A 26,849-nucleotide genomic window follows, 5' to 3' on the forward strand; every position below is an offset into this window, starting at 1 on the left:
ATGGAATTGTTTTTATTTTTTTTATTCTTTTTTTTTTTTTTTTTTTGTTTTTTTTTTTGTTGTTTTTTTCCTTCTGAGTATGGTTTGTATATTTTGATATAAGTTGGAAATGATTAACTGAAAGCTTACTAAAAACCAAAATTATGATATTTATTTTATTTATTTTTATTTAATTGAAAAGATGAAAAAGAAACGAGAAAAAAAAAATAAAAAAAAAAAAAAGAAACGTTAAAAAAAAGTGGAAAAGTACATTTATTTGGTCATGTGACCATCTTTTTTTTTTTTTTTTTTGTTTATTTTAGAATATAAATAATTTTAATTGATACTTAAAACAATCTAAGGTCACAATACTCAAAAATACATTTTAAAATAAAAACAAATAATGAAAACAACTTTTTTTATTTTTATTTACATATATATATATTGTCAAACTTTTAATACGAAGACGGTACTTGAGACCTTCTAACAATTAAGCTATTAAATTGTTCAAATAAGATAAATTTCTTACTGCTCTATTAGGTAACCATATTTATCAACATAAACAGGAACATAAAAAGGAAAAGAGAAACTTCTCCCCACGAAAAATGGATATTAAGTTAAGGCCTATAGATTTAAAAAACAATATTTGTCCATTCCAAGACAGATATAAATATTTACAAAAAATATTCACATCATTAAAGAAATATTATCCTCGCGAAAATATTCATTCCAAACTATCTGAAAAATGTAAATCCATGGAGGTCAATATTGCCAAAAAAGCTAGAACAAAACAAAGTTATAATTTTCAAATAAGTGTGTTACTTCGTGATATTATTAAGTACAAAGGTGATTTCAAAAAAATACTATCCAGTTCCTCGGTACCAACATCAGCTAATTCTGCTGTTAATAAAAAAACTATTTTGCAACAGTTAGAAACAATGCTACTCAGTGAAGATATTCTCAAGCAAAACAATTATATAATGGAGGTTCCTAATTTCTCCTTAGAAAGTCAAGCTGATGAAAATAAGGTTTATGTTTCATGTCGACGTTGTGATACAAAATTTAAAAGGGACCAAATCATGAAACCAACAAAGTGTCTATACCATTCCTTAAGAAAAGTTAGGAACAAAGACAAGAAAACAATAAGTTTCCCATGCTGTGGGGGTGATGAAAATAGTGTTGGATGCACAGAAAGCAAATTCCATGTTTTCCAAGGCATCACGGTTGAGGAAATGAGTTTTATCTCAGAGTTTAAAACTACGGATGATATAGACGGCGATGAAAACGTTTTAGCATTAGACTGTGAGATGGGATACACCTCTAAAGGCTATGAAATGATAAGGCTAACCATCGTTGAGTTTTTCACCAAAAAAATTGTTTATGACAAAATTGTACAAACCGTGGGGGAAGTTATAGATCTAAACTCTAAATTTAGTGGAGTTCATCAAATTGATTGTACAACGGCTCCTACATTTGAATTGGCACGAAAGGAATTTTTAAATAAAAAATTAATCAACAAAAATAGTATATTAATTGGGCATGGTCTAGAAAATGATGTAAATGTGATGAGGATAGTCCATCGTAGGATTATTGACACTGCTATTTTGTATTCCAGTAACAATAAGTTTAAAATTAGTTTAAAAGAATTAGCATTTCAGCACCTAAGTAGGAGAATTCAAACCGGTGAACACGATAGCAGCGAGGATGCTATTGCAACAATGGATATTATAAAGAAAAAAATAAACATGCCGTATGGAAAAGAAGAGTAAAAGTTGAAAAAAAAAAAAAAAAAGGAAAATTACGATATGTATACTAACATTTAACCTATTTATATAATAAGATTAAAAAATTATTTTTGTTTATTAATTATTATATCCAACTTGTGCTCAATTGCATCTTGACGTTTTAAAACCTGTAATAAAATAGAAAGAATTTCATCTTTTTTATCGCCTGTATCCAATAAACTATTATGATGTATTTCCTGCTCTTGTTCTATTAGGGATGGGTCATTACTTGACATGGAAGTGTCTGGTAAATTAAAAGTAACTTTTTTTTTTGTGACACTAATTGGATCATCCATTTTATGATCAGACTTTTCATCTTTTGCAAAAACTTCAGGTTTCAAAGCGCTTTTTATTGGTGTATTTTGCACTTCCTCTTCAAGAAGTTTTGTTAGCAAGTTTCTTTTGCTGTGGAAGGGGGTGGTATCTAGCTTATCGTATTCAGTTTCCATTATATCTTTTTTTTCTGGGGAATTCTTTTTCAATTGACTAAATCTTGAACGTATTCTGTTTAAACTTCCATCACCACCTATGGTACGCGTAGGACTTAATTTCAAAGGGGATGTTGGAAATTCATAGTTTAATATTTCTTTTGATACAGGTTTATGCACATTTTTGGGTTTATCTATTTTATTGGTGGTGCTATTACCAACAGAATATATCCTTGATTTTATACCGTTTCCGCGTGATATTAAATTGTTGTATTTGGTAGGAGATACCAATCTTTTCTTTTTCGGTGTGAGCAGCGGTGTGGTAGTTAGGGCTACCGATTCATATATTGAAGAGGTGTTTGTTCTTTTAATAGCAATTCTTTTATTTTTATCAGGCGATATCCTTATAGCTGGTTTATTAAATACGGGTGACAGTCTTTTAAACACATTAGAACTATTATTGTTATTTTCAGTTGTACTGTTTGTTAAATTATTGATAGTATTACCTATATCCCTAAGTGGGAATTTATTATTAGTAATTGAAGAAGAGCTTGTGTGTCTAATGGTATTATTATTATTATTATTATTATTATTGGTATTCATTATTGTGTACTTCACTTCCACTCTTTTTATTGTATTTCTTTTGTTAATGTGAATTGAACTTCTAGTTCCGTTGTTAATGACAAAAAAGTGTTTAAGGGAATAAAGTTTAGACTGACAGTAGTGTTGTAATGTATGCACTTATTATTTTTGAATATGGGCAACAAAATGAATGTCGTCTGCTAGTAGAAAGTTTTGGGTTATTAAAAAAAAAAAACATAAAAAAATAACAACAACGGCAGGGAAATATAAAATATAAAAAATAAAAAAAAAAAGGTAAACAAAAATAATCCAAAAGGGGAAATATACATTGAAAAAAAAAATATATATAATAATAATTTGAATTTCTGCGGGGCCGTTCGTGTGCCATTTCCCTTTTAATGTTTTATTTTATTTTATTTTTTTTGTCGCAACAACAAGACATCAAACTATATGAACAATCACGTGAATAGCAAATGAAAAGAGGGAAATGACTATTAGAGCATTGAATTGTCAAGTCATTATCACAACGTTTCGATTAATTAATTACTCCTATTCTAGTAAGTTTTAATAATGCAATTAGTATCTATGAAAACAAATCTTGACCTATACTAGCCGTTTCATATAATTGGTTACTTTTGTATCCTTCTGAAAAGTATAATGGGAAACAATGTTTTTGACTTGCTTCTTCTCTAATTTCTAGTGGAATCCCATTAAAAACTAAAAAATCTAAATTAGGAAAATATCTTAGAATTTCATTAAAGTTTTTTTTGAAAGCATGAATCATATAATGCGATAACTTAACGATATCATCAGGAAGTAACTTCAAACCAGGGGGTAGTCCTAAACGCTCACTAATCCGAACTGCCATTGTTTTAAGATCGCATACACGATACGAAAGATCAGGTAAATCTTGTGAAATTTCAACATGAGGATAGATACAATATTCATTTAATATGTGCGCAGCAAAATCTCTATTAATGTATTCATCATACAAGACGAATGCTTTATCGGCAGGGTCAGGTGTTTCCCCATTTGTAGAGTTGTTGTGATAAATTAACAGTATGTTTGATGTTGGATTGACTTTATCTTTGTAATACATGTACTTCAAGCAGATGATATTGGTATAAATCGAGTTACAGGTGGTACATCTGCAGCTTGAAGGATAATACCTCATTTTCACAAGGTAATCGGCATTTTCGGGAACAAGATCACAACTCAAAAGATTAATATTTTGATCAATTTCAATTTTCAAAATTTTCAACTTAGAATGGAAAGCAGCATTTTGCAAAAAAGTATAAGAGTAACAGGTACTAAACGCAAAAGATAAAGTCATAGCCTCCAACTTGGTCCAGGTATTTACCATTCTTTGTAAAAACTTTTCATTAGCTGGCATTGACAACAATTCAAAATGTTTGATGTTGGGATAATCTAAAAACTCATAAAGTTTGAAATCCTCATATATGTGTTTTATCCTATAAGAGTCTTCATAAAACCATGATAAAAGTTCTAAATGCTCTAATGCTTCCATATCAAACACGTGTCTATAATGGACATCATTATTCGTCCACGAACAAGCATATTTTTCTGGTCTGATATTTAGAACCAATTTTTTAATATTTAGTTTGACCATAAATGGCCTGGAATAAAACAAAGGGTTTACAGAGATATTCAAACTAGTTAAATTTTGCCAAAAATTAGGTTGTACCTTTAAAATAGGTTTCATTAGATTGTCCAACTTGTCTATATAACTCTGTGGAACGTTGGATACGCCTTTTTCTGGACACAGAATATAATATGGCATTTCAAAATGTTGCATTTTACTCAGATTATAGGAATTTCCAAATTTTAACCAAATATACTGGAAAATTTCAAAGCTAGCCAAATTTTCCAAATGGGTTAAATTATTATTTTTGTTTGACAATATAATAACGATGAATTCTGATAATAGTTCATGGTTTAGATGCCACGTACAATGTATTTTTTCAATAAGCGGGACCAACGTTGGATTTTCCTTTACAGTTCTCAATAACTCTCTAAAACTTTGTGTATCAACTTTATTTTTACTATCCGTTTCTTCATATCCGTTTTCATTCTCTTTGATTTTTTGTGGGACTTGCAAAGTGGACCAGTTTCTAAATCCCAGATAAGGTTCGCTATCCCTGTATGAATATGGCACTTTGTTCAAATAAATATTTTTATATAGATATGGAATAAAAACTTTATAAAATTGCTTATTTATTCTAACCAAAATAGTGAGATCGTTTTGGCTTAAAAACATTATAATTTTTTTGGTAATTTCCGTTGGTAATTGGAAATGATCTATGTAACGAGTTGTTTTTTCATCAGGGCATGTTCTCATTATTAATTTTTGCAGTGATATTGGAATATATTTGATTTAATTTTGTTTGAAAAGATGAAGTAGACAATTATAGATGAAAAGATTATATTTTTAATATAAAAAGTGTTGGTTTGTTATTTAGTAATTAAATAGCAAGTAAGTTTTTTTTTTTCATTTTTCTGATATATAGTTAGATTTTAAACTGGATGAGAAAGATAAGGGGAGAATTAAAAAAAAAAAAAAAAAAAAAAGTTCTGTATGATATAGCGCAATTATTTTTTATAAGATTTGTTCGGAGCGTAAGCTCTGGACATTTGGTTAAATTTGAAACAATACAGAGATGATCAGCAGTTCCCCTGCATAAGGATGAACCGTTTTACAAAGAGATTTTAATATTTTTTTTTTTTTTAATTAATTAATTACATCCTCTGAACATTGATCTTTTTTTTTTTAACTGGATATATTTCAACAAAGAATGAAAGTTATCATCTAAGAATAGCATACAATCTTATTAAATTTATAATCTCTTAACTATAAATCGTATCTCGCGTGTTCGAATCTCACTAGTAGATATTTTCATCATATAGAAAGGAGCGAGATAAGCCTAGCCTAAAACATATAAATTAAAATATACAATTCACTACAAAAATGAAAGTGATTTATGATATTCCCTAATACTACTAAAGGTGTCCAATTTCACACCAACCATCATTAATTCTCCATTTTTAATACACATTTTCCAGATACAGGTTCTCAAAAATAGACTATATCCACACAACTCATTGTTGTAACAGTGTTCCTTAAACGATTTAGTAAAATTTTCATCTTCCAACAATGATCTTATGTTGTTTACTCGTATATCATTGATATATATATCAGATAAAGCAATACAACACGGTAACAATACCACATTGCTACCAGTACCACTCGGTACTAAATACTTTTCAAAAATATTGATGTTTGAAATAGACAGTACCTTTTGAAAAACTTGCACCAATTTATTCAAAATAAATGTAGGGAAATTAACATACACCTTATTATGTACTTTATCGAAAAATAAAGTACCTGCATTTGAACCAAGTGGCGATGTGTGTACTACCGTTTTATTCTCATCATTAGCACCAACAGCACTGTAGTGTGTTGCGCTGGCTGCTACTATAGCATCTTTATCAATCAAATTTGTTTGAAATATTAAACCCAATGAATTTTGGTCTACATATGGTCTTTTATAAGTGGTCATCAACCAATTATTGCTACTATCAACGTTTGGTGCTGGTGCTGCAGAATTAGCTGCCAACTTTATTTTTTTTCTACACATATTATTAGAATTAAATGCATCACCCGAATCATTGTTTTTATAGTGCACTTTCTTTTCAATATCTACGCCGGTAGATTTAACATCCAATAAATTAATCAATATTTCATTTTTTTGTAAGAAGGGATTAAAATTAATTTGGCAATCTATCAAATCTTGTTCTAATTTCAAAAACCTATAGTACCTGCATTCTCTCAGCAATGATTTTCTTCTGTTTGTATCCATCGTAATTTTCCCACCGTTCAACAAAAATAATAAGTCTTTAAATAAAGAGGGACTTCTGCTCACAAAGGGAGGTGATTGCGGCGGAGGCCTGATTAGGTTTGAAGTGTGTTCGGCAAAAAATTTTTGTAAATCCAGATAGAGCATTCCAGTGGTAAGATCAAAGTAATTTGGACTGTTACCCTTTTTAAAAAGCGTTTTAGAAATCTTGAATGATTCTCCACCAATGTTGGTGTAGTAGTAATCTGAGGTTTTCAACAAGTCGCATAGACGGGGTAAATTATAATAAATTGCATCAGTAAGCAATTTGGTAAACTCTACTTCATCTTTGATATCAATAAAATAACCTTGCAAGTGATTATAAATCAACTCGAAAACTTTAGGATCTCTGTCAATAAATAAAACAACTTTATTTTTGCTTTCCATATTATCATCTATATCCTGATACTTCCCATCCTCTATTTTAACAGTAATGGTATCGAACAGCTCATCTTTATTAGTGGGCTTTTTCATTTTGGATAAAAAATAATTGGTGAAATAGCTTGGGGCATCAGAAGACAAAGAGGCACCACTAAACCTAAATAGTTTATTGCCAATCTGGATTAAATACATCTTTTCATGAGGTAAAATAGGTGGTATCTCCGGACTAAATTTGGATGCAGTTGATTCTAAGGGCTTGCTGGTGTTTTTGACGTTAATAGCATTGGAGTCGCTCATCTCTTGACTTGACTTTTAGTTTTATTCAATTATTTAGTTTTTTTTTTTTGAGCAATGTCTTTTCTTCTTTATATTTACTCTTATTTTTACGTTACCATCGAAATCAAGATAGATAACAAATTACATATGACTTTTTATAATTTCTAATTCTATAAAATTTAGTCAGATTAATTACTAATCAAATTCATTTAAAAACGAAAAAAAAAAAAAAGATAAAAAGACAAAAATTTGTTGGACGCCTTTTTTTCAATTTTTTTACTCCATTTTTTTAATCCACGGAATTAAAGTCAAAAATGAAAAACAAAAAAAAAAAAAAAAAAAAAAAAACTTTGTCTCAAAGTACAATCCAACATTATTTTACATACTAAGCGCTAATCCACTCACTAGCAATGAGTGTCCCAGAATTTCAAAATATCAAGTGCAAAAAAGCAGGAAAAAAAAATTTCTTTTTAAAAAAAAAAAAAAAAACTAAAAAATTAGTATATTATTATAGTTATTATATAAAATAGATCCCCTACATTATTGACAGTAAAAAAAAACCAGCTTATAAAAGTAAATTTTTAAATTATTAATAAAAAAACTCAAGGAAATATTAATAAACTTATAACAATAAAGCAGCGGCACCAGCCAACAAAGCACCAGCAGCTGGCAAAGCTTTGGCGGCAGCGTTTTCAGCAGTAGAAACGGATGGAGCAGCAGTGGAAGTTTGAGAAGAAACAGTGGTGTTGACGGAAACAGCTTCTTCAGTGGTGGAAATTGGACAGTAGGTAGTGTATTCAGTAACAGTACCTTCAATGGTGGTGGTAGCAGTAGAAACTAAAGCTGGGGAAACAGTTTCAGAACAAGCGTTGTGAGAACAGGAGGTGATGGTGACTAAAGTAGTAACATCTTCTTCAACGGTAGAAGTGGTAGAGTTGGTCAAAGCAGAAGCAACGGAAGCAGCGGCGACAACGGAAACAATAGTAGAGAATTGCATTTTTGATTTTAGTATGGTGTTAAAGCGAATGTAATAGTTTATCTTAGACTTGGTCTTGATGGTTTTTTTATATTTTTATAATAGAATATATTTGCTAGGAAAAAATTCGGAATGAAAGGAGAGTAAGAAGAAAAAAGACAAGATATTTTTGAACATGTTAATTTTTGACTTCCTTTTTATATAAAAACTTTTTATAAAAATAAAAATTTATCTTTTTTTTTTTTTTCTCTCTTAATTTCTTTTTGTTTTCGTTATCTACCAAAAAAGGAAAAAAAAGAAGAAGGAAAAAAGAAAAAAGAAAAAAAAAAGTTATTGTACTAAGATAATGTTCTTCGTAGTATTCTGAGTAAAAAAATAATACCAACAGGAATTAAAAAGAAAAATATATATTTACTCCTTGTATTATGCTACGGCGATGTCTGAGATAAATACTCCAATAATAAACCTCAAGTAATTTTATTTTTATTATCAATATCGCCTGTTTCTAAAAATAGTTGTTGCTTGTTATTGACCTTTTGTTTATCTCCTTGCGGAGAATACACTGCAGACGGCTTTAAACAGCGTTAAATTTGTTTTATTTATTTGCGCGAAAAATAAAAATAGAAAAACAAAAATAGAAAAATAAAAATAGAAAAAGTAAACAAACAAACAAACAAACAACAAACAAAGTAACAAACAAAAGGTATAATTTGTACGGTCCAATTCAATACCAGCAATAATAATTGTAATAGAAACAGTTGCGTAACAAAGTCCACCTCAAATAATTTACAGGGACCTCACCTCATTTCCAATTAATAATACAGCCAAAAATAACAAACTTAATAAAAAAAATATAAAACTAAATTTACTCCCCCTCATTTCACATCCTTCGTAAAAAATGACCATTGTGCCAATAAAATAACCCTCTTCCGTCTCCTTTTAATTGATTACTGCCGTATTTCTATTTATCCATAATTAAAATTTGTTTTAGGAAAACGGCTAAATTTCCTTTTTCCCGCTTAATCTTTTACTAACTGTGACATAATCATCTATTTATATTTTTGTACGAAGATATTCGAGGATCTATAAGACCGAATGTCCGATTAAAAACATACACACAATTTTTATAGAACGTATTCTTGTCTTTCTTCTACTCGTTCTTTTGTAAAATATTATTGGGTCAACTTTTTTTTTTTTTTTTTTTTTTTTAACATGCTTTTGCTTAGTTCTATCAATCTTGTCATTTCTTTAAGTCCAAGCAGATTTACAAATCTCAAAACAAAAAAAAAAAACTTAAAAAAAAAAAACATAAAAAAAAAAAAATTAAAAACATCAAATACCAGGAAAGTATGGCTACTAAAGAAGAATTCGTTAGAACCCAGATTTTCGGAACAGTCTTTGAAATAACTAGTAGATATACCAATCTAAACCCTGTTGGTATGGGTGCATTTGGCCTAGTATGCAGCGCTCTAGATACATACACAAACCAACAGGTTGCTATTAAAAAAATCATGAAACCCTTTTCTACAGCTGTATTATCCAAAAGAACATATAGAGAACTAAAATTAATGAAACATTTAAGGCATGAAAACTTAATATGTTTAGAAGATATTTTTTTAAGTCCCTTGGAAGATATTTATTTTGTTACTGAACTACAAGGCACTGATCTACAAAGATTATTGCAAACCAGACCTTTGGAAAAGCAGTTTGTACAATATTTTTTATACCAAATATTAAGAGGGTTAAAGTACGTTCATTCAGCAGGTGTTATTCACAGAGATTTAAAACCCAGTAATATTCTAATTAATGAAAATTGTGATTTGAAAATATGTGACTTTGGTTTGGCAAGAGTTCAAGATCCTCAAATGACTGGATATGTAAGCACTAGATATTATAGAGCCCCTGAAATCATGTTGACCTGGCAAAAATATGACATCGAAGTGGATATTTGGAGTGCGGGCTGTATATTCGCTGAAATGATCGAAGGGAAACCCCTATTCCCCGGCAAAGACCATGTACATCAATTTAGCATTATAACAGAGCTATTGGGCTCTCCACCTACAGACGTCATCAATACAATTTGCTCCGAAAATACTTTAAAATTTGTCACTTCATTGCCTCACAGAGATCCAATTCCGTTTACTGAAAGGTTTAAAAATATGGAGAACGAAGCTGTTGATTTATTGGCCAAAATGCTAGTTTTTGACCCTAAAAGAAGAATTACCGCCACTAAAGCTTTATCGCATCCTTATTTATCTCCATACCATGATCCGACTGATGAACCTGTTGCAGAACATAAATTTGATTGGCATTTTAATGATGCAGACTTGCCCGTTGATACTTGGCGTGTTATGATGTACTCGGAAATTTTGGATTTCCACCAAATGGCCACCGGCAATTCCAACATAATACTCTCTGATGGTGCTGACAGGAACAATATAACGGCAAACGATCAAAATAATGGTGCTAGTATTAACAGTTTTCAGAATCAAATGATTGTTGATCCTAATGCTGCATTTGACGATCAAGTCGCTGTCGCCACCGCTGCTGCTCAAGCTGCTCAAGCTGCAGCTGCGCTGAATAATAATAGTCATGGTAGCACAGCTATTACTCCTTCCATTCCTATTAAAACGACTACTACTGCTGCTGCACCAACTTCATCTCCCATAAACCCACCCATCGCCGTTAATAATAACAGTAACAATAATGGTCTTCCAACGGTTAAAAACAATGACAACACTTTTCCAGGAAATCCTCCTGTAGATAATAAGACTTTAAACTCTTATTCTAAACAAGCCAATAATTTTACAAATGAGTTTCAATAAATAACCTTTATATACTTTATATAACTTTTAAATTCTATTATATATGTATATTGGGGGGGGGGTTGTAGCCAATAGAATAATCGATAAATTTTGCAAATTTTTTTTTTTTTCGTTTTTTTTTTCTTCCTTTTGAAACAAAAAAATTATATCACATATAGTAACTATGCAGGGCCATGCATATATTTATAATATTGCCAGTTTCTGCCAGAATAATAAGCCCATAAATTGCATACAAATACCCTGCTATTTCTGCCACGGCAGCTGATTCTCTATTGCTGCAAATGGCCAATTAATCCAATTTAGAATTTAAAATTTTATTTTCGTTTTTACGATTGTGATACATCCGACATTTATTAGATAATTGCGTGATCATGATGAATACAAAGGGAAAATTCTTTTAAACATATAGATAGCATATGGTATATAGATCAATATATAATTAATTTTTTTTTAAATTACTAAATAAATAAATAAATAAACAAAAAAAACAAAAAAAAAAAAACAAAAAAAAAAACAAAAAGAATAATAACAAATTATAAAGGAATCATGCTGTTGCCAAACCTGCTTCCTTACACAACCCATAAAATATTGTGGATTTGTCCTTCAATAAGTTGTCTGGTGAATCAAATTCTGCAACTTTGCCCTGCTCCAAAACAATTATACGATCGCTATCCATAATCGTATTCAATCTATGAGCAATAGTTAAAATGGTTCTGTCTTTAAATGCAGTTCTAATCGTCTCCTGTAAAACTTGATCAGTTTCCACATCAACCGCTGCAGTAGCTTCATCTAGAACCAATACTTTAGATGGAATTAACAAAGCACGTGCCAAACACATTAATTGTCTTTGACCAACCGACAAGTTACCACCGCCCTCGCTTAATTCACTATCCAATCCTCCAAGTGTTTCAACATGTTGCTTTAAGTGGCTTAGTTCCAAAGCTTCCCAGATTTGTTCATCACTGTACAGGCCAGTTGGATCGATATTTTCCCTAATCGAGCCTTCAAAAACTTGAGAGTCTTGTGGAATAATTGATAGCTTATGTCTTAAATCTGCCAATCCAATGGTACTCGTGTTTATACCGTCAATTTCAATATGTCCGCTGCTCGCTTCAATGATTCTAAATAATGCCAAAGTTAGCGATGACTTCCCCGCGCCTGTTCTACCAACAATACCTATCTTTTCCCTTGACTCGATACTCAAATTGATGTCGTGCAAAACTAGTGGCAACTCTGGCCTATAACGTGTAGAATAATCAACAAATTTAATCTCACCTTTATCTGGCCAGCTTTCTGGAGGCCTGTGGCCTGGGATTATGGCTGGTGCTTCAGATTTCAAATTGGCATACTCTTTAACTCTTTCCACGGAAACAATATTGGATTCAACCTCCACAGACATCCTAACAATCCAGTTTAAACTTTGGGTAATCTGCAATGCATAGCTTAAACTTAAACCAATAGCACCTGCACTTAAAGTACCCTGTCTTAACCTGAAAACCGATAACATGGCAGCACAAAAAATAATGAACGAACCAATGGTTTCTAACCTAAAGGCTAGCCAACGATTGGCATTAATACTTGGATAGTACGCACTCATGTTGTTATCAATAAAGCATCTGTTTAAATGAATAAATCTTGTTTGCTGACCATAGCCCCTGATTGTGGTAATACCCCCCAATGTTTCTTGGAAATGAGCATATACTGGCGATCTGGTAACTGAGTCCAAACGACGCAATTCTCTAGAAGTCCTTAGATAATACTGTTGATAATAGATGTACAACATGCCGATTGGAATAACAAAAAAGATAAATTGCCATGTAGTAAAACATATAACCAAAATTGTAAAGGAAACTTTAATTGAATTGTTGAAAAATTGAGAAAAAGACCGGCCCAATACCTCATCAATCTTATAAATGTCATTAGAAAATCTGTTTAAAATTCTACCAATAGGTGTGGTTTCAAAAAAACTCATCGGTGCTCTTAGAACACTGGCAGCCATTCTATCATGTAAAATCCTAGAACCACTAATAGTGCAGAAAATCCATAAAATAATAACACTAGCCAAAGTTGCTAAAGCAGACCCAATACCGAAGGAAAAATAAATACCTAAATACTTGCTAATGTTAGGGTTGTAACCTAATCTCGTGTTAACTTCAGACCAATGCTTCAACCAAAAATTACCAGCAACGGATAATACCATATTTAAGATAAGAAAAATAATAAAAACAACAACAAATTTAGGATTACACGAACGAGCATACTCAAAGTAAATATCCCATTTAACTTTACCTTGTTCACGGTGTTCCCTTCTGGAAACATCAACATCACCACCGTCTTCACCGGATGGGAAAAATCCAATACTGCGCAGTGTTTCATCAGAAGCTTTCCGTAAACTGCTAGCATAAAAATCTTCATCAGTGTCAGATAAATCGCCAGTAACCAATTCTTTCAAATCAACTTTAGAGTCACCCTCATTTTCTTTTTTCCTATTGCCGAACTCTTCAATCAATTTAGCCAAAGCACTATTTTCGTTCCCAGTTTTCAAAATACTCTCGTATGAACCATGCTCAACAATTTGTCCTCCTTCCAACAAACTAATACAATCCGCGATCAGTAATACCGATATTTTGTTCGTGACTAAAACTCTAGTTTTGGAGTGTAAAAGACCGTTTGGTCCCAATACATGTTCCACCAAATGTTTAGAAACATGTTCATCCACAGCAGCTAACGGATCGTCTAATAAGTAAACATCTGCTCTCGCATACACAGCTCTAGCTAAAGATAAACGCGCTTTTTGACCACCACTTAATGAAATACCCTTTTCGCCAACAATGGTCTGATCTCCCTTTGATAATCCTGCAAAATCAATGGTCAAAGCACACGCTTTAATGGTCTTTTCATAAAAATCTGGATCATATTTGTGACCAAATAAAATGTTTTCCTTTACTGTGCCGTTCATAATCCAGGCTAATTGAGATACATAAGCCACATTACCATGAACAATCGCTTCACCTTGTACTCGGTATAAATCGCCCAAGATAGATTTAATCAAAGCCGTTTTACCAGCACCAACTTTACCTACCACACAATTTAGTTGACCCTTGCGAGCCTCGAAATTAATATTAGATAGGGCAATCTTGTATTCCGGTTTACGTTTCCATAAGAAGGTAGCGTCAGATAATTTCACAGAAACATCTCCCACTTTTGTGACCGATGGTTCATGTTTTACAGCATCCTTTTGTAATTCTTCATTGTTTAAAAATTTAGACAATCTGTTTACAGAGATCGAGGCTTCAACGAAAGAAGTGATTGCCATTGGAACAACAGCCAAGGGGAAAGCTAACAAATTGAATAAAGCCAAAGCGGGGAAAACCAAATCAGTAGTCAATGGCTTACCATTGTTAGTCAAAACGAAAGTTGCAAAAGTGGAGCACGAAACTAAAAATGGAACTATATTGAATTGGAAGTTGGAAATCGCTTGAACAACACCAATCTTTTTCAAGTTTCTTAATTCTTTATCATTTCGAACATGATCTAGTTTTGCCTTGTATGGAATTTCCCAAGCGTAGAGTTTTAGAGATTTAATGTTGTTTAGAATTTCACTAGTGATCCTGGTTCTTTCATCCTTGTTTTTCATTTGAGTTTTTTGCAATGTCTTTTGCTTACGAACAATAATAGAGTTTAATGGAATCATAATAAGCATAATCAGAACACCCACCCACATACAATTGCCTAGTAATTTATAAAGAGAAATCAAACACAAAATAATTTGAAAAGGACCAGACCAAATAATATGGCCCCATTGATTTAGATCTTGTAATCTTTGAACATCAACACTCATTAGATTTACAATATCTCCTGTAGATGACATATCACTGGCTTCATTCGACAAGTTCAACGCTTTTTGATATACAATCGATGTCAAGCCACTCTTAATATTCATACCAGTATCATATGAAGTTAAGAAGTATTGGTGCAAAATACATGTTTGAATAAAACCAACCAAGAACATACTAATGGCTAAAATGAAACCTTTCACAATTGGGTAATTTTCAGGATCATTTCCTTCATTTTTGTTTTGATTATAGTCCGTTACAAACTTAATCAACAACCTTAATAATTGAGGTTGAGTAAATGATAGAATGTCATAAACAATTTTAAAAGATGCGCCCAAAACAATTTTAGGCCAAAATTCTCGAAATAGGGATAAAGCCAACGACACAGTAGGGTTTTTATTCATGATACTGGACATTTTATTTGAAATTTCAGCACTACCAAAAGAATTAGGCAACTTATACAAGTCATCCTCACTTAAAAACTTTTCATAGCCGGTCTTCATCAGTCCAGTCATCCAAGAAAAGGAAATTTTAGAAAAAATATTGGCCTCATCATATGGACTTTTCTTTTTTTTCAAATATTCCTGTTGCATTAGATTTTGATAGGGCAAGGTTGGTTTTCTTGGCAACCATTCTAGAAGCAATATAAAAAAGGCATTGGTAGTTTCAAAAATCCTTAAAACCATGAAATTTTTGCTGTCATTAAACCAGTACCCCTCATAATCATATCTGATATAAATATGGAGCAGCAAAGAGGCTTGGAAAAACGTTTCGAAGAGCCAATAGAATAACAACACTCCATTTGATAGCTTACTCTTGTTGTATTCAATCCAATGTAGATTCAAAGCCACGAGTAATGATAACAAAGTTAAAATTTCCTGGAGCATAAAATCAAGGGAATTGTTATTTCTAATAATAATTACGTTAATACCAATGAAAACAAACTGTATCAATATTAAAGTAATTCTACTAAAGATCAACCAGTTTCTCCTGTATTTATATATATTTTTGCTTTTATTCAATTGAGAAGTTTGATATGACCCTACGATAATCATTAATAGTGCAGACAAAATTAACAACAAATTATTAAAGCACAATGTGAAATCACCATATTTATTGGAGATTGGCCCAAATTTTTCACCATTGCCGCATAAACAAAGTTTTACATGTGATAGATTATCTTGAGGATTAGATATTAAAGTATTATTATTGGTTGCTCCAGAAATATAAAACCTTTGGAGATTAAATGGAAGAGTCATATTTTGTTCCCTCTGGATTATCTCTTGATATTATTTTTTTTTTTTTTTGGGGGGAGGAGGGGGCAAGGAAGAGTTTTGTATGATTTATTTTCTTTGGTTGCTAATATTAATTAATAAGATACTATAAGTAGTAGAGATGAATGAATTAAAAAAAATATTCGGTAGGATAATATTGTTGTTGGCGAGATAAATCCCAACTTGATTGAATTCCAAGGGAGCGGCGAAAGGAATAAAAAAAAAAAAAAAAGTATTAGTAATCAATGAAAATTATAATTAATTATTATTATTTAAAAAAAAAAAAAAAAAAAAAAAAAAAAAAAAAAAAAAAGCAAGTGTCCGCGGATTTTATGATTGCACGTTTTCGGCTTTAGATATTATTTAGAAATTATCCGAATACAACATAATCCGAAAATATAATTTTGCTGTTCAAAGTCGGACACAATTATTGAATGTAATTTTATACGAAATCAAATATTGAATTTTGTTGTACTTTTCAATTTTTACCTCCACGAAACCAAAAAAAAAAAAAAAAGATAATATAATTGCCTTGAATGAAAATTTCAATTATTTTCAAAATTTATATTAAAAGTTTAATCAATTTTGCAATTCCTTCTATAGCTTTAACTTCGAATAGTTTACCTGCAAAAGAAGAATATTATTCATCTAAGGGTTTAGAATTTCAAAATTTCATTTAAATAACAACACAAAGAAAAGGTGTTTACCAAAGGGGGGAAAAAAAAAAAATAAATGAATCAGCATAGAATTGAAAGTTTCTTAATACAAGAAAACTTGTTATTAGATATTCTTTTTGAATCTGCCACATTTTACAATGGTGATAATATCAGACTAGTACTACGACTAAAACATTTAGGTACTAAGAATAAATTAGACCTATTAAAAGATGAATATGCAAACATAACAAACGAAATAAATGAGTTAAAAAAGCAAGATTCTAAAGGTCAATTTATTGATATTGACGACAATAACGATATTAAAATGACAGAAGGAGGAGAAAAAGAAAAAAGTAGCTTTAATAGTGATAGCTTTTCTTTAAGTTCATTTATAACGTCCAGGTTTAAAGATAGCAATAAATTAGAAGAGAATTGGAAAACTTTGATCACTAAAAAAAGAGATATTGGGATGAAATTAAAATATCATCAACCCCTAAATTTATTTTCTTGTAATTGTTCTTTAACTGGCTTTTTTAAATATGATAAAGAACTTTTAAATTCTTCAAAATTTGACGAAATATCGATATTACCAGATTCATTTATGCAAACCGAATCTGCTGATTCTTTGTATGGATCAATACCACTATTTTTAATTCCTCAATCATTAATATTCACAGAATATAATTTAGAACCCGAACAAATTTTAACTTACAAAATCAAATCTCCTAAAAAGTTGCCAACCGACTTACCACCTACATATCAACAAAACGGAACTTTTAACATTGAGTATAACTTTAATTTTGATGTGATGATTCAACATAACAATTGTTTACCGGAAAAGTTTAATTATTCAGTACCAATTGTAATTTATCCATTTCTGGATAAACAAGGACGACAGCCAGTTTCAAAATTAGATAATAAGATGGTGATTTTTGAACCTTTTACGGTTAGAAGGATCGATGATCTATCAGATTATTCAAATACATTGAGATCTAGAAGGAGAAGTAGTTTAGGTAGTATTGACCTTACAACAGGCAAAACCCCCGATGGAACCCGCAGAAATTCATTGCTCTTATCCAATAACGGCGCATCTTTCAATGAAGATTTGATGAACTTGAAAAATAAATTTAAAGCATTAGCAGAACAGTTAGAAATTGGGGAACAAAGTAATGAAGATGTATTAGTATCCGAACTTTTCGAATACCAAAAAAATGATTTTTTTTTAAAACATCGCCACAAGCCATTAAATGATATGGCAAATGAGTCAGTAAGAGGTAATATTAGATACATTTTTGAAAACAACTCCATTATTGAGTCCTTTAATAGTGCAAGTTCAATTTTTAAAAAAGAATTCATTATTAACCGTAATGCTGTTCCTTTAATCAAAATTCGCTTGAATAAAATATGTTTTAGCACTACAGACGACATTGATGTTACTCTAACATTTTTGGATAACCCCAACTTTAAGCCTACCTCCGTGTTATCAACTTTAGAATCTTTTGAAATCCTAAACCCTAACTTTGCATTATCTCCACCAAATGACCAAGAAACTCCTAATGGTTTTACCTGTTTTGAAATTCATTCAATTTTGTTTGATCAATCTGATTCATTATCATTAAAGATTATTCCCTACGCATCTACTGTTTCTAATTTAATAGCACCTCAATTTAAGACAAACTTCTTTCAACTCAAGTATATGCTCAAATTTAAAATTGTTTTAGTCAATAAAGACACAAAATTATTACAACCGTTAATTGATAGTGATGATAGAAATGGAACAATATTAAGCTGTTTGAAGAATTTAGAGGGCCAAGAATTTTCATTCTACATACCTATTTTAATTCTACCATCTTATTGAGACATATGTGTTTAAAAAGTGTGTATATATATATATATATATATATATACATGCATCTATATATATGACTTAATGCTGATATAATTATTTATCTGAAGAAAAGTATACAGTTAAAAACACCGACTATAACAGACTAAAGGTGACTCTGCATTTTTATTCTTATTGTTAATTATATGGCTATAAAAATACAAATATTACTATACAAACATTGAAAACCGAACACATTTTTTGAATAAAATGATATATTCCTTCTATTATTATTAAGTATTGATTTTATTTTTATTAATATATTCATTGATTGTTATCTTTTTCATTACCTGCTTTCTTCAGATCCAAGGTTTCATGCTGAGTATCACCATTGTTGAGGTTATTGTGCGATTTAATATGATTTTCAGTTTCATTAGTGCCATTTAAATTTAAGCTTTGACCGTTTTCCTCATTATGACCACCATTTTCATTGTCTTTTTCAAAATCTATGTCGTCCTCGATTTCATCTTCAGATTCATTCCCAGAATCTTGTCTTTCATTAGATATTTTATCTAATGGTGCCATGTTGGATGACTTAATCGGGGTTCTCTCCAGAGAAGTTAGTTCTTTTTTAACCATAATTGCGGGTGCATTATTTACAAAAATATTTTCGTTGGCTAAGATATCCCTATCTGACTCAATATCTGGTGAGTTACTCTTTGCAATTTTCTGTCTTTCTTCTGGTTGTTGCTGTTGTTCTCCATCGCTTATGTTTTCTTTTTTTTCTTCATCAGTATTGACATTTTCTGTTTCAACCATTTCTTTTTTTTCAAAACCATTTATTTCTTGCTCTTGTTGCTGACTGTTGGTTTCCTTACTTGCAATACTAGTCATATTAACAGGAATGACAGGTACCGATAGGGCTAAAGAAGATAGAGCATTTGAAATAGCATTATTAGTCGAGGCATGCTCAAGTATAGAAGTGGTGGCTATGGTACCGTTTTTAACATTATTTTTATGTGTTTTGTCAGCATCTTTAGTTGTAGTATCAACAATGCTATTAAAATCTTTGGCAGTATTTTCAGAAGCCTTAACAGTATCGGTGTTTTTAACAGGGGTTGTTGGTTTCTTTGTAAAATAATCTCTCCAAGTATCCCACGCCGATTGTTTCTTAGTGGGTGAAATATGTGTTTCATTTCTTTCTGCTTTTTCTTGTCCTTCTCCTTTCTTATCCACATTAAAATCTTCCAGATCCTTCGTTTCATGTTTAGTAGTGCCAATAATATCAGAGTCGTCATTCATTTCGTTCCTACCATCATTGTTAGTATTGTCATTATCATTATTGTGTGTTCGTATCCTAGTTTCTTCAGTATCAAATTTAGTATCTGTACTATCATTTTTAGTATCTGTAGATATTTTCGATACTCCCAATGTATTACTAGCTGCGCTTTCTGCAGAGCTAATTGTGGGCCTTCGGTATTTAGAGAAAGTACTAACAAATTTTTTTTGGAATGCAGAAACTGGCGAATAATCTGCATAAATATGTTTTGGCTCAAACAAGTCAAATATACGATCATCGGTAAAAGTCATAAATATTTTGTAATTTTGAGTTAAACTCCATTCGTTAAACCAGTCCATATTGAAAAAAGTTAGTTGCTTTTCACTATTAATCTCCATGGGACAAATTTCTGGTTTGGTCCTTTGTAAATAATATAACTTGACTGTGGATAATAATCCCGTTAAATAATCTTCAAATTGGTTTCTTATGTAATCTTCACTACCTTCAAACCTAGAATTAGTAGGCGTATCAGGAATCTCCTCATTCCAAGTAGATTTAACGTTTTCATAAATATTTTCAATCCATTTTTTATCTTGATAACTTAAATACAAAGTCTTTTCGGGCAAACTCTTTTTATTTAATACTTCTACGGTACATTTATCAACATTTATTAATAGATCGCACATTGGCAGATCCTCCTTCTCATTGTTAACTAAATATAGCCCGTTTGAGGTACCCATCATATAAAAAGCTGTATTATTTATCACGTCATCCATTTGTTGTAGTGGTGTGTAAGGTGAAAACATACCACCCTTCCCAAATATTTGTAATGGATAACCTAAAAATTTCCAAATACTTTTCTTATCGCTTGATTTAAAATGATCCACTATTTTCAAATGCTCCACATTTTTATTCAACAACGGGGAACCACAATCATGTAAATTACTTAACAAATCGGGAATCAAAGATATAAAGCCAAATTGTAAATTACACATTTTCTCTACATCGTTGCCAAAAAAACATATTTTCTTCTCTAACAAAATGGCTTTTAGAATGGTTAACATATCTTTCTGAAAATCCATTACTATTCTCCTCAAGCATAAACCTAGATATAATGGTGTTTTTGGTGTATTAATCAGTGTGAAATTTTCATTGGTAGCAGTAGCAGTATAGGTAGAACTTAGATTTTCATACAATGAATCTAATAGGCTTTTGTCGCTGAAATCCTTCTGTTCAAAATATACATTTGTTACAATACTTAATTTATCCTTAATTTGACCAAAAATTGGCTCTTTAGCGATGACAACACAGCTTTTCTGTACAGTAGATCTTATAATGTCGTCTGTTTTGTTAATCAAATCCTTGGAATCAATTTGTATAGAACAAGAAATAGCAAACACTGTTGTATAATCTTGCAATTGGTCATCTGGAATTGAAGTGGCATCCAGACAGCTGGTTTTCAATTTGGGATTATATAGCAAGGTGAAATAAGTAAAAGTTTGTTTAAAAGAATGAGCTCCATCAGGCAATGCCTGAAAGGGTAAATATGGGAATAATGTAGGCGGTTTATTAGTTACTGAATATTCTACCTCAGGGCCTCTTGTATGATGGAAATTAACCAAACATAAATCTATTATTAAATTATTATTATCATCGGCAATAGTAGCAATTTTATCATCTTTGATAGTAGAATTATTATTTAACTCATTCATTTCCTGTCACTATTGCTTTATTTTAATTCTGTGTGGATGTATATGGATGGATTGTTATTAGTAGCTAGAATTGGATGGGAGAGGAAAGAAAGGGAAAAAATGGTATCTTAAGTTCATCAAAAAAAGAAAAAAGAAAAGCATTGCTGAATTAACGTATAATTTACTCGTGCGTTTCATGTTTTTTTATCTTCAAGTCCGCATTTAAAGTATATAAAATCTCGGATAAAACAGTTATAAGGACATACAATACAAAAAATATTTTATAAATAATATAATACAATATATACAAATTTATTTTTTATATTATATCTACATAAAACATTTATGACAACAACAACAACAACAACAACAACAACAACAACAACAACAACTTCTTCCTCTTTTAATGTCAATTGATAATACCATATCTAAGTATATTGACTATTTAACCAAACAATTCGATCATATAGAATGCACCGAATCAATTTTATCCTATCCACTAGATAAAGAATATTTCTCTCCAGATTTATCGGAGGGAGAATGGTTAGTTGAAGAGCACAATGTGAAAGAGTCAGCTATATCCACACTTAAGGTTTTGGCTATAGAAGCTCTCTTTATTGAATGGTTTAACAATTACAAAAAGAGCTGTTCTGCCAATACTACTCAACAAGAAAAAAATATTGACACTTTTGATCAACCACCAACAGAATTAAGATTAATGTATAAGTTTTGTGGTATTTTAGACATGATTTATTACTGTAGATCAAATTTAGCCACATCAACGCCCATATCCAAAGTGGTTGATCCATGGACAACTTTATATTTTCAGAGTATAATAACTGTTTTCCAGTTATTCCCAAATACTGAACATCAATTAATCTTTATAAAATATGTTTTTTCTAGAATAGAATGGTTGAAACAGGGCAAAGAAACAACCCCCCTAAAATATGGGTTTAATAACCTAAGCGGTATTAGAGCGCCATTGTCATCATTTTTATTGGAAATTAATAATTTTATTAAAAAACTTTCTGTAAATAATAAATTCAATACTTTATTGGACAATAGGTTAGTTATGCAATTTCAATGGTTAATATCCCAGTTGTGTACATTAGATGAGGGTGTTAATACCAACAAAGAATGTTTAGTTGCAAAGAGTAACGCCTCTACCAACGGCATTGATGATACTACCGCTACAGAAAATAATATCACCCAAGGTAATAGTGTTGTTACTAATGATGCTAAATTACCACCATTTATCTATGATTATTTACATATTAAGACAATGATTTTGGATAATCCATTCAATGCATTTACCAAGCTAGAACACGACGTTTCAGGACAGACAAAATACAAAAGTTTTTCGAAAAGATTAAATGACTTTATTAAATTTTTAATTGGTAAAGAGAGAACATTTTACGAAACTGTGGAAAGAAATAAGCAAGATTTTTTTAGTATACAAAATGCACTAAACAAACAAATTTGTAGTATTGGCTGGAAATATGAAAATATGCGTAAACCTTTACCGCCTAACATCGAACTTTACAAAATTTACGAAAATGCAATAATGAACTCCTTGTTTGATGTAGATGTCAAATTGGACAAGAAATCTTTGGATTTCAACACATTGTTACAGAACTCCAAGTCTGATTTTCATAGAAAATATATTATCATTAGGTTATTTAATGTTTTGTTTTTTTACAAAAATTTATATGAACATGATGATCTTGCATCAATATATTTGAGTAAGAACTTGGATTTGGAGGAAAAGTTAATGGTTGATAAGAACTCCAAAATAATTTTTGAACATTTAAAGGAGTTATCACTTACAAATATTAAAACTATTTCGGATTTTTATAGACACTATGATCCTGTTTTTATTGAAAGATTAGAAAAACTATTTACTTTTGAAAGTAAACATCTATTGATGGAGAGATTAAATTTTAATGCTAGCACTGCCATACCTAGCGATATGAAACCCAGTACTATGATATGTCAAGATATTATTGGCACATCTATTGATGATTTACCTCGAATAAATTATTCATTTAAAAAAAAATCCTTTATTAAACTAGGTGATAGCAAAATAAATAATATATGGAAAATTGGTTATGATTTGGATTCAGATATTACAACAACTGGTAACAATGATGATGTAGATGTTCTGTTATACAACGAATTAAAGAGTAAGTATGATTTCAACCAAGAAGGTGCAGGTGATAGCAAGAGCCAAAGTGATGATAACGATAGTGCACTTCAAGATTGGAGATATTTAAGACTGTTGAGAAACAAACATTTATTTGAATTTAACCAAGTCGATGAACGGACTGGTATTAATGGGTTGTTTGATTCTAAATTGATTGAACAAAGTATACGAGATGATTTGGATAACCAAGCCCACTTAGATAAAGAACAAGAAATGAAAATAAAGGAAGCACAAGGATATATTGAAACAATTAGACAAAGAGGTATCCAAACACAATTGGAAAAAGTAAGGAAGCATTTGAGATCTAATAATACTTCTACTGCCACTGCTAGTCTTATCTCTAGAAGTAATACAACAACGCCGGAACCAAGACAGATGGTAATGAGAAAACGTAAAATAATGGAAGATTTATATGACGATGATGATGTATATAGATCAAGAAATAAAAAAGTTAAAGTGGAACCAGACGAAAAAAAAAAAAATTAAATGAATAGCTGACTAACTCTCTTTATATTTTTATGTTTTTTTTTTTTTTTCTAAAAATTTTATTGATGTTAAGTATTCAAACTATATATCTAGATATAATTCTGCGTCCAAATCCTATAAAATGTAAAAATTATATGTGTAATTATTTTTATAACCTAAAAAAAAAAAAAAAATTTTATTTACTTATTTTTTATTTATTTTTTTCCATACTAAATTCTTTGCTTTTTGTTTGAAATAGAATTGCACCAACTGTCACTGACACTTAACCTCCTTGAAGTTTGTACACTATTTCCATTAAATAACCTGTTTTTTCTAAATGATGATGGGTTAATGGGCCAAAATATATCGTAATCACTTATTGCATATTCTATATTGTCTTCGTGATTCTCATCAAGATTTGTATCCTTTTTCGGATCTGAACCTAAATTTGGATTGCTAATTGTATTATCTCTGTAATTTTTATGTATATTTTTATCTATATTTCCCATTGCACCTAATGCGAATCTGTTTATTACATTATACCTATAAATAGATTTGATTTCTTGTTTAAAAAAAGTAATAATATCACTAGAATCGGAGGACACTATAATGTTAACTTGGAAAGAAGGTACTGGTTTACCATTGTTATTAAATAATATTACTTCTTTGATGAATGAAAGATCTGACCCGACAATAATATTAAAGTTTTCAACTCTGACGTTTAAATTAGCAATTAATTCAGAACAATTACATATATATTTGGAATCTATTTTTGCTGAAGCATCTTCATGGTACATTAATTTAGGTTCTATAATGAACGTGTGAATTTTGTTCAAAAAAAAATACCGAGTGTTGTTTACCCTGGTTAATAATTTAGATAGATCGTAGTAGGTATTATATTGGAAGTGAATAACATGCAAATCAATGAATTTGTCGTTGTTTAACATATCTAGGTCATCTAGGGATATTAATTTTAAATAAGTGACATTTCTAAAACAGATATTATCACCAAGAACAATATTTGAGTAATCATAATTTTTGGAAACGGTGAGTGAAATAATCTTTGGGAAGTAGCAATTGTTAATACAAATTTCGTCTGAAGAGTCTTTTAATATGTTTAAAACTCTTATAGAAGAGATAAATGTTAAATTCTGTTCCACTAGGGAGCCATCAATGTAAAATAAAGTTTTTGCGTTAGTATTGCTATTGCACTTAGCAAAATAATTTATGTTTAGCCCAATTTCCTCTAATTTGGGTAGCTTAATCGTAATGGTAGTTTGTTTAATGGTATTAGTTGTCTTAAAATTCATATCATTATCGTCGATTATAAGTAATTCGTTAATTTTCCTTAAAAGAGGACATCTTTTGAAAAATAATGCCAATTCGACGATAGAACAAGATAAGGATTGAATATGGAGTTCCAATTTACCAATCTCTTTTAAATTTGGAGCAGTAAGCTGCGTTCCAATTTGAGCAGCATAACAACAGGAGGCGTCATTGTTTTGATTGAAGTAGTTGACTTTTAAACAGTATATCTTAGCAATTTCATTTAGATATGTATTTTGAAAAAGTAACTCTATGTTTGTAGACATGATAGTAGGTCCGAAAATATGTAATTCATTTAAGCGTTCCAAATTATTATTATTATTATTATTAATAGTATTGTTGAGGCAGCGTAGTTTATTAAAATACAAATTATTTAAGTATTTTGATTTTGAATTTAAAATAATCGAAAAGGGGGTAGTTGGATATAACAGCAAAAATGATATCAAATAGGTTATTACAGTTTGAAAATTATTATTATCTTTAGTATTACTCGAAATGTTTGATAAGAAATATCCATAATCTTCTTGATTTATTTTTTTATCATTATCCTGCTCCTGCTCCTCCTCATTATCATTATTATTAGCATCGTTTGTGTTAATCACTAATAATAAAGAAGAATATTTTTTACGAAAATTTTTAAAGGATTCATAAAGCCTTCTAGCATATACAATATCACGACCGCTACCATTCAACCAATCCTCATCGGCTCGTTTGCAATTAATTTCCATAACGTTATTGGACCCTCTGAATCCATTAAACTTAGGAATTTGAATATCACCAGAGCAGAATTCATTGTTGTCACTGGTTTCATGGATTATGATGATTCCTAAATTTACATGGACTACATTTTTATAAAAATCTGGTATGATCTTACTCCATGCAAGATTGGTCGTGCAGTTAGATAGATCAGACCTAGATATTTTATCTATAATTTCAAAAGGTAGATTCATTACTAGTTTTTATGTTTAATTTTATTTTTGTAGCCACATAGCAGCTACTAAGGTGTATTATCCTCTTTTCTTAACAAAAAAAAAAAAAAGAAAAAAAGGGAAAAAAGAATGCTTATTTTTTGATACATTTGTAGATATTTTATAAAAAAGGGGAAGAAAAGATAAGGGCTAAGTTTGTTATCAAATTGACATGCATTTT

General features: G+C 30.5%; 11 protein-coding genes and 1 non-coding gene across 12 annotated transcripts; 5 read left to right on the forward strand and 7 right to left on the reverse strand.

Moving 5' to 3' along the window:
• Positions 1–584: 584 nt before the first annotated feature.
• REX3 (RNA exonuclease) lies at positions 585–1,748 on the forward strand (the record flags this gene model as incomplete). The annotated part of the gene is made up of 1 exon (XM_046080543.1): positions 585–1,748. One exon carries the CDS (start codon positions 585–587, stop codon positions 1,746–1,748), a length of 1,164 nt encoding a protein of 387 aa, XP_045935879.1.
• An 80-nt stretch (positions 1,749–1,828) lies between these two features.
• FIN1 (Fin1p) lies at positions 1,829–2,794 on the reverse strand (the record flags this gene model as incomplete). The annotated part of the gene is made up of 1 exon (XM_046080544.1): positions 1,829–2,794. One exon carries the CDS (start codon positions 2,792–2,794, stop codon positions 1,829–1,831), a length of 966 nt encoding a protein of 321 aa, XP_045935880.1.
• A 562-nt stretch (positions 2,795–3,356) lies between these two features.
• Positions 3,357–5,132, reverse strand: SCDLUD_001733 (uncharacterized protein; the record flags this gene model as incomplete). The annotated part of the gene is made up of 1 exon (XM_046080545.1): positions 3,357–5,132. The coding sequence occupies one exon, from the start codon at positions 5,130–5,132 to the stop codon at positions 3,357–3,359; it is 1,776 nt and encodes a 591-aa protein (XP_045935881.1).
• A 269-nt stretch (positions 5,133–5,401) lies between these two features.
• SCDLUD_001734 lies at positions 5,402–5,512 on the forward strand. The gene has a single exon (XR_006829190.1). It is a non-coding gene; the product is annotated as a U6 (small nuclear RNA).
• Positions 5,513–5,751: 239 nt separating this feature from the next.
• Positions 5,752–7,365, reverse strand: SCDLUD_001735 (uncharacterized protein; the record flags this gene model as incomplete). Its single annotated transcript, XM_046080546.1, has 1 exon — positions 5,752–7,365. One exon carries the CDS (start codon positions 7,363–7,365, stop codon positions 5,752–5,754), a length of 1,614 nt encoding a protein of 537 aa, XP_045935882.1.
• A 601-nt stretch (positions 7,366–7,966) lies between these two features.
• On the reverse strand, positions 7,967–8,341 carry CCW12 (Ccw12p; the record flags this gene model as incomplete). Its single annotated transcript, XM_046080547.1, has 1 exon — positions 7,967–8,341. One exon carries the CDS (start codon positions 8,339–8,341, stop codon positions 7,967–7,969), a length of 375 nt encoding a protein of 124 aa, XP_045935883.1.
• Positions 8,342–9,669: 1,328 nt separating this feature from the next.
• On the forward strand, positions 9,670–11,145 carry HOG1 (mitogen-activated protein kinase HOG1; the record flags this gene model as incomplete). Its single annotated transcript, XM_046080548.1, has 1 exon — positions 9,670–11,145. The coding sequence occupies one exon, from the start codon at positions 9,670–9,672 to the stop codon at positions 11,143–11,145; it is 1,476 nt and encodes a 491-aa protein (XP_045935884.1).
• A 544-nt stretch (positions 11,146–11,689) lies between these two features.
• On the reverse strand, positions 11,690–16,240 carry YCF1 (ATP-binding cassette glutathione S-conjugate transporter YCF1; the record flags this gene model as incomplete). The annotated part of the gene is made up of 1 exon (XM_046080549.1): positions 11,690–16,240. The coding sequence occupies one exon, from the start codon at positions 16,238–16,240 to the stop codon at positions 11,690–11,692; it is 4,551 nt and encodes a 1,516-aa protein (XP_045935885.1).
• A 747-nt stretch (positions 16,241–16,987) lies between these two features.
• Positions 16,988–18,769, forward strand: RGP1 (Rgp1p; the record flags this gene model as incomplete). The annotated part of the gene is made up of 1 exon (XM_046080550.1): positions 16,988–18,769. One exon carries the CDS (start codon positions 16,988–16,990, stop codon positions 18,767–18,769), a length of 1,782 nt encoding a protein of 593 aa, XP_045935886.1.
• A 291-nt stretch (positions 18,770–19,060) lies between these two features.
• On the reverse strand, positions 19,061–21,727 carry AVL9 (Avl9p; the record flags this gene model as incomplete). Its single annotated transcript, XM_046080551.1, has 1 exon — positions 19,061–21,727. The coding sequence occupies one exon, from the start codon at positions 21,725–21,727 to the stop codon at positions 19,061–19,063; it is 2,667 nt and encodes an 888-aa protein (XP_045935887.1).
• A 385-nt stretch (positions 21,728–22,112) lies between these two features.
• HPR1 (Hpr1p) lies at positions 22,113–24,395 on the forward strand (the record flags this gene model as incomplete). The annotated part of the gene is made up of 1 exon (XM_046080552.1): positions 22,113–24,395. The coding sequence occupies one exon, from the start codon at positions 22,113–22,115 to the stop codon at positions 24,393–24,395; it is 2,283 nt and encodes a 760-aa protein (XP_045935888.1).
• Positions 24,396–24,604: 209 nt separating this feature from the next.
• On the reverse strand, positions 24,605–26,650 carry SCDLUD_001742 (uncharacterized protein; the record flags this gene model as incomplete). The annotated part of the gene is made up of 1 exon (XM_046076858.1): positions 24,605–26,650. One exon carries the CDS (start codon positions 26,648–26,650, stop codon positions 24,605–24,607), a length of 2,046 nt encoding a protein of 681 aa, XP_045935889.1.
• Positions 26,651–26,849: the final 199 nt, after the last annotated feature.

The sequence above is a fragment of the Saccharomycodes ludwigii genome, chromosome II, assembly GCF_020623625.1.
Source record: "Saccharomycodes ludwigii strain NBRC 1722 chromosome II, whole genome shotgun sequence".
NCBI lineage: Eukaryota > Fungi > Ascomycota > Saccharomycetes > Saccharomycodales > Saccharomycodaceae > Saccharomycodes > Saccharomycodes ludwigii.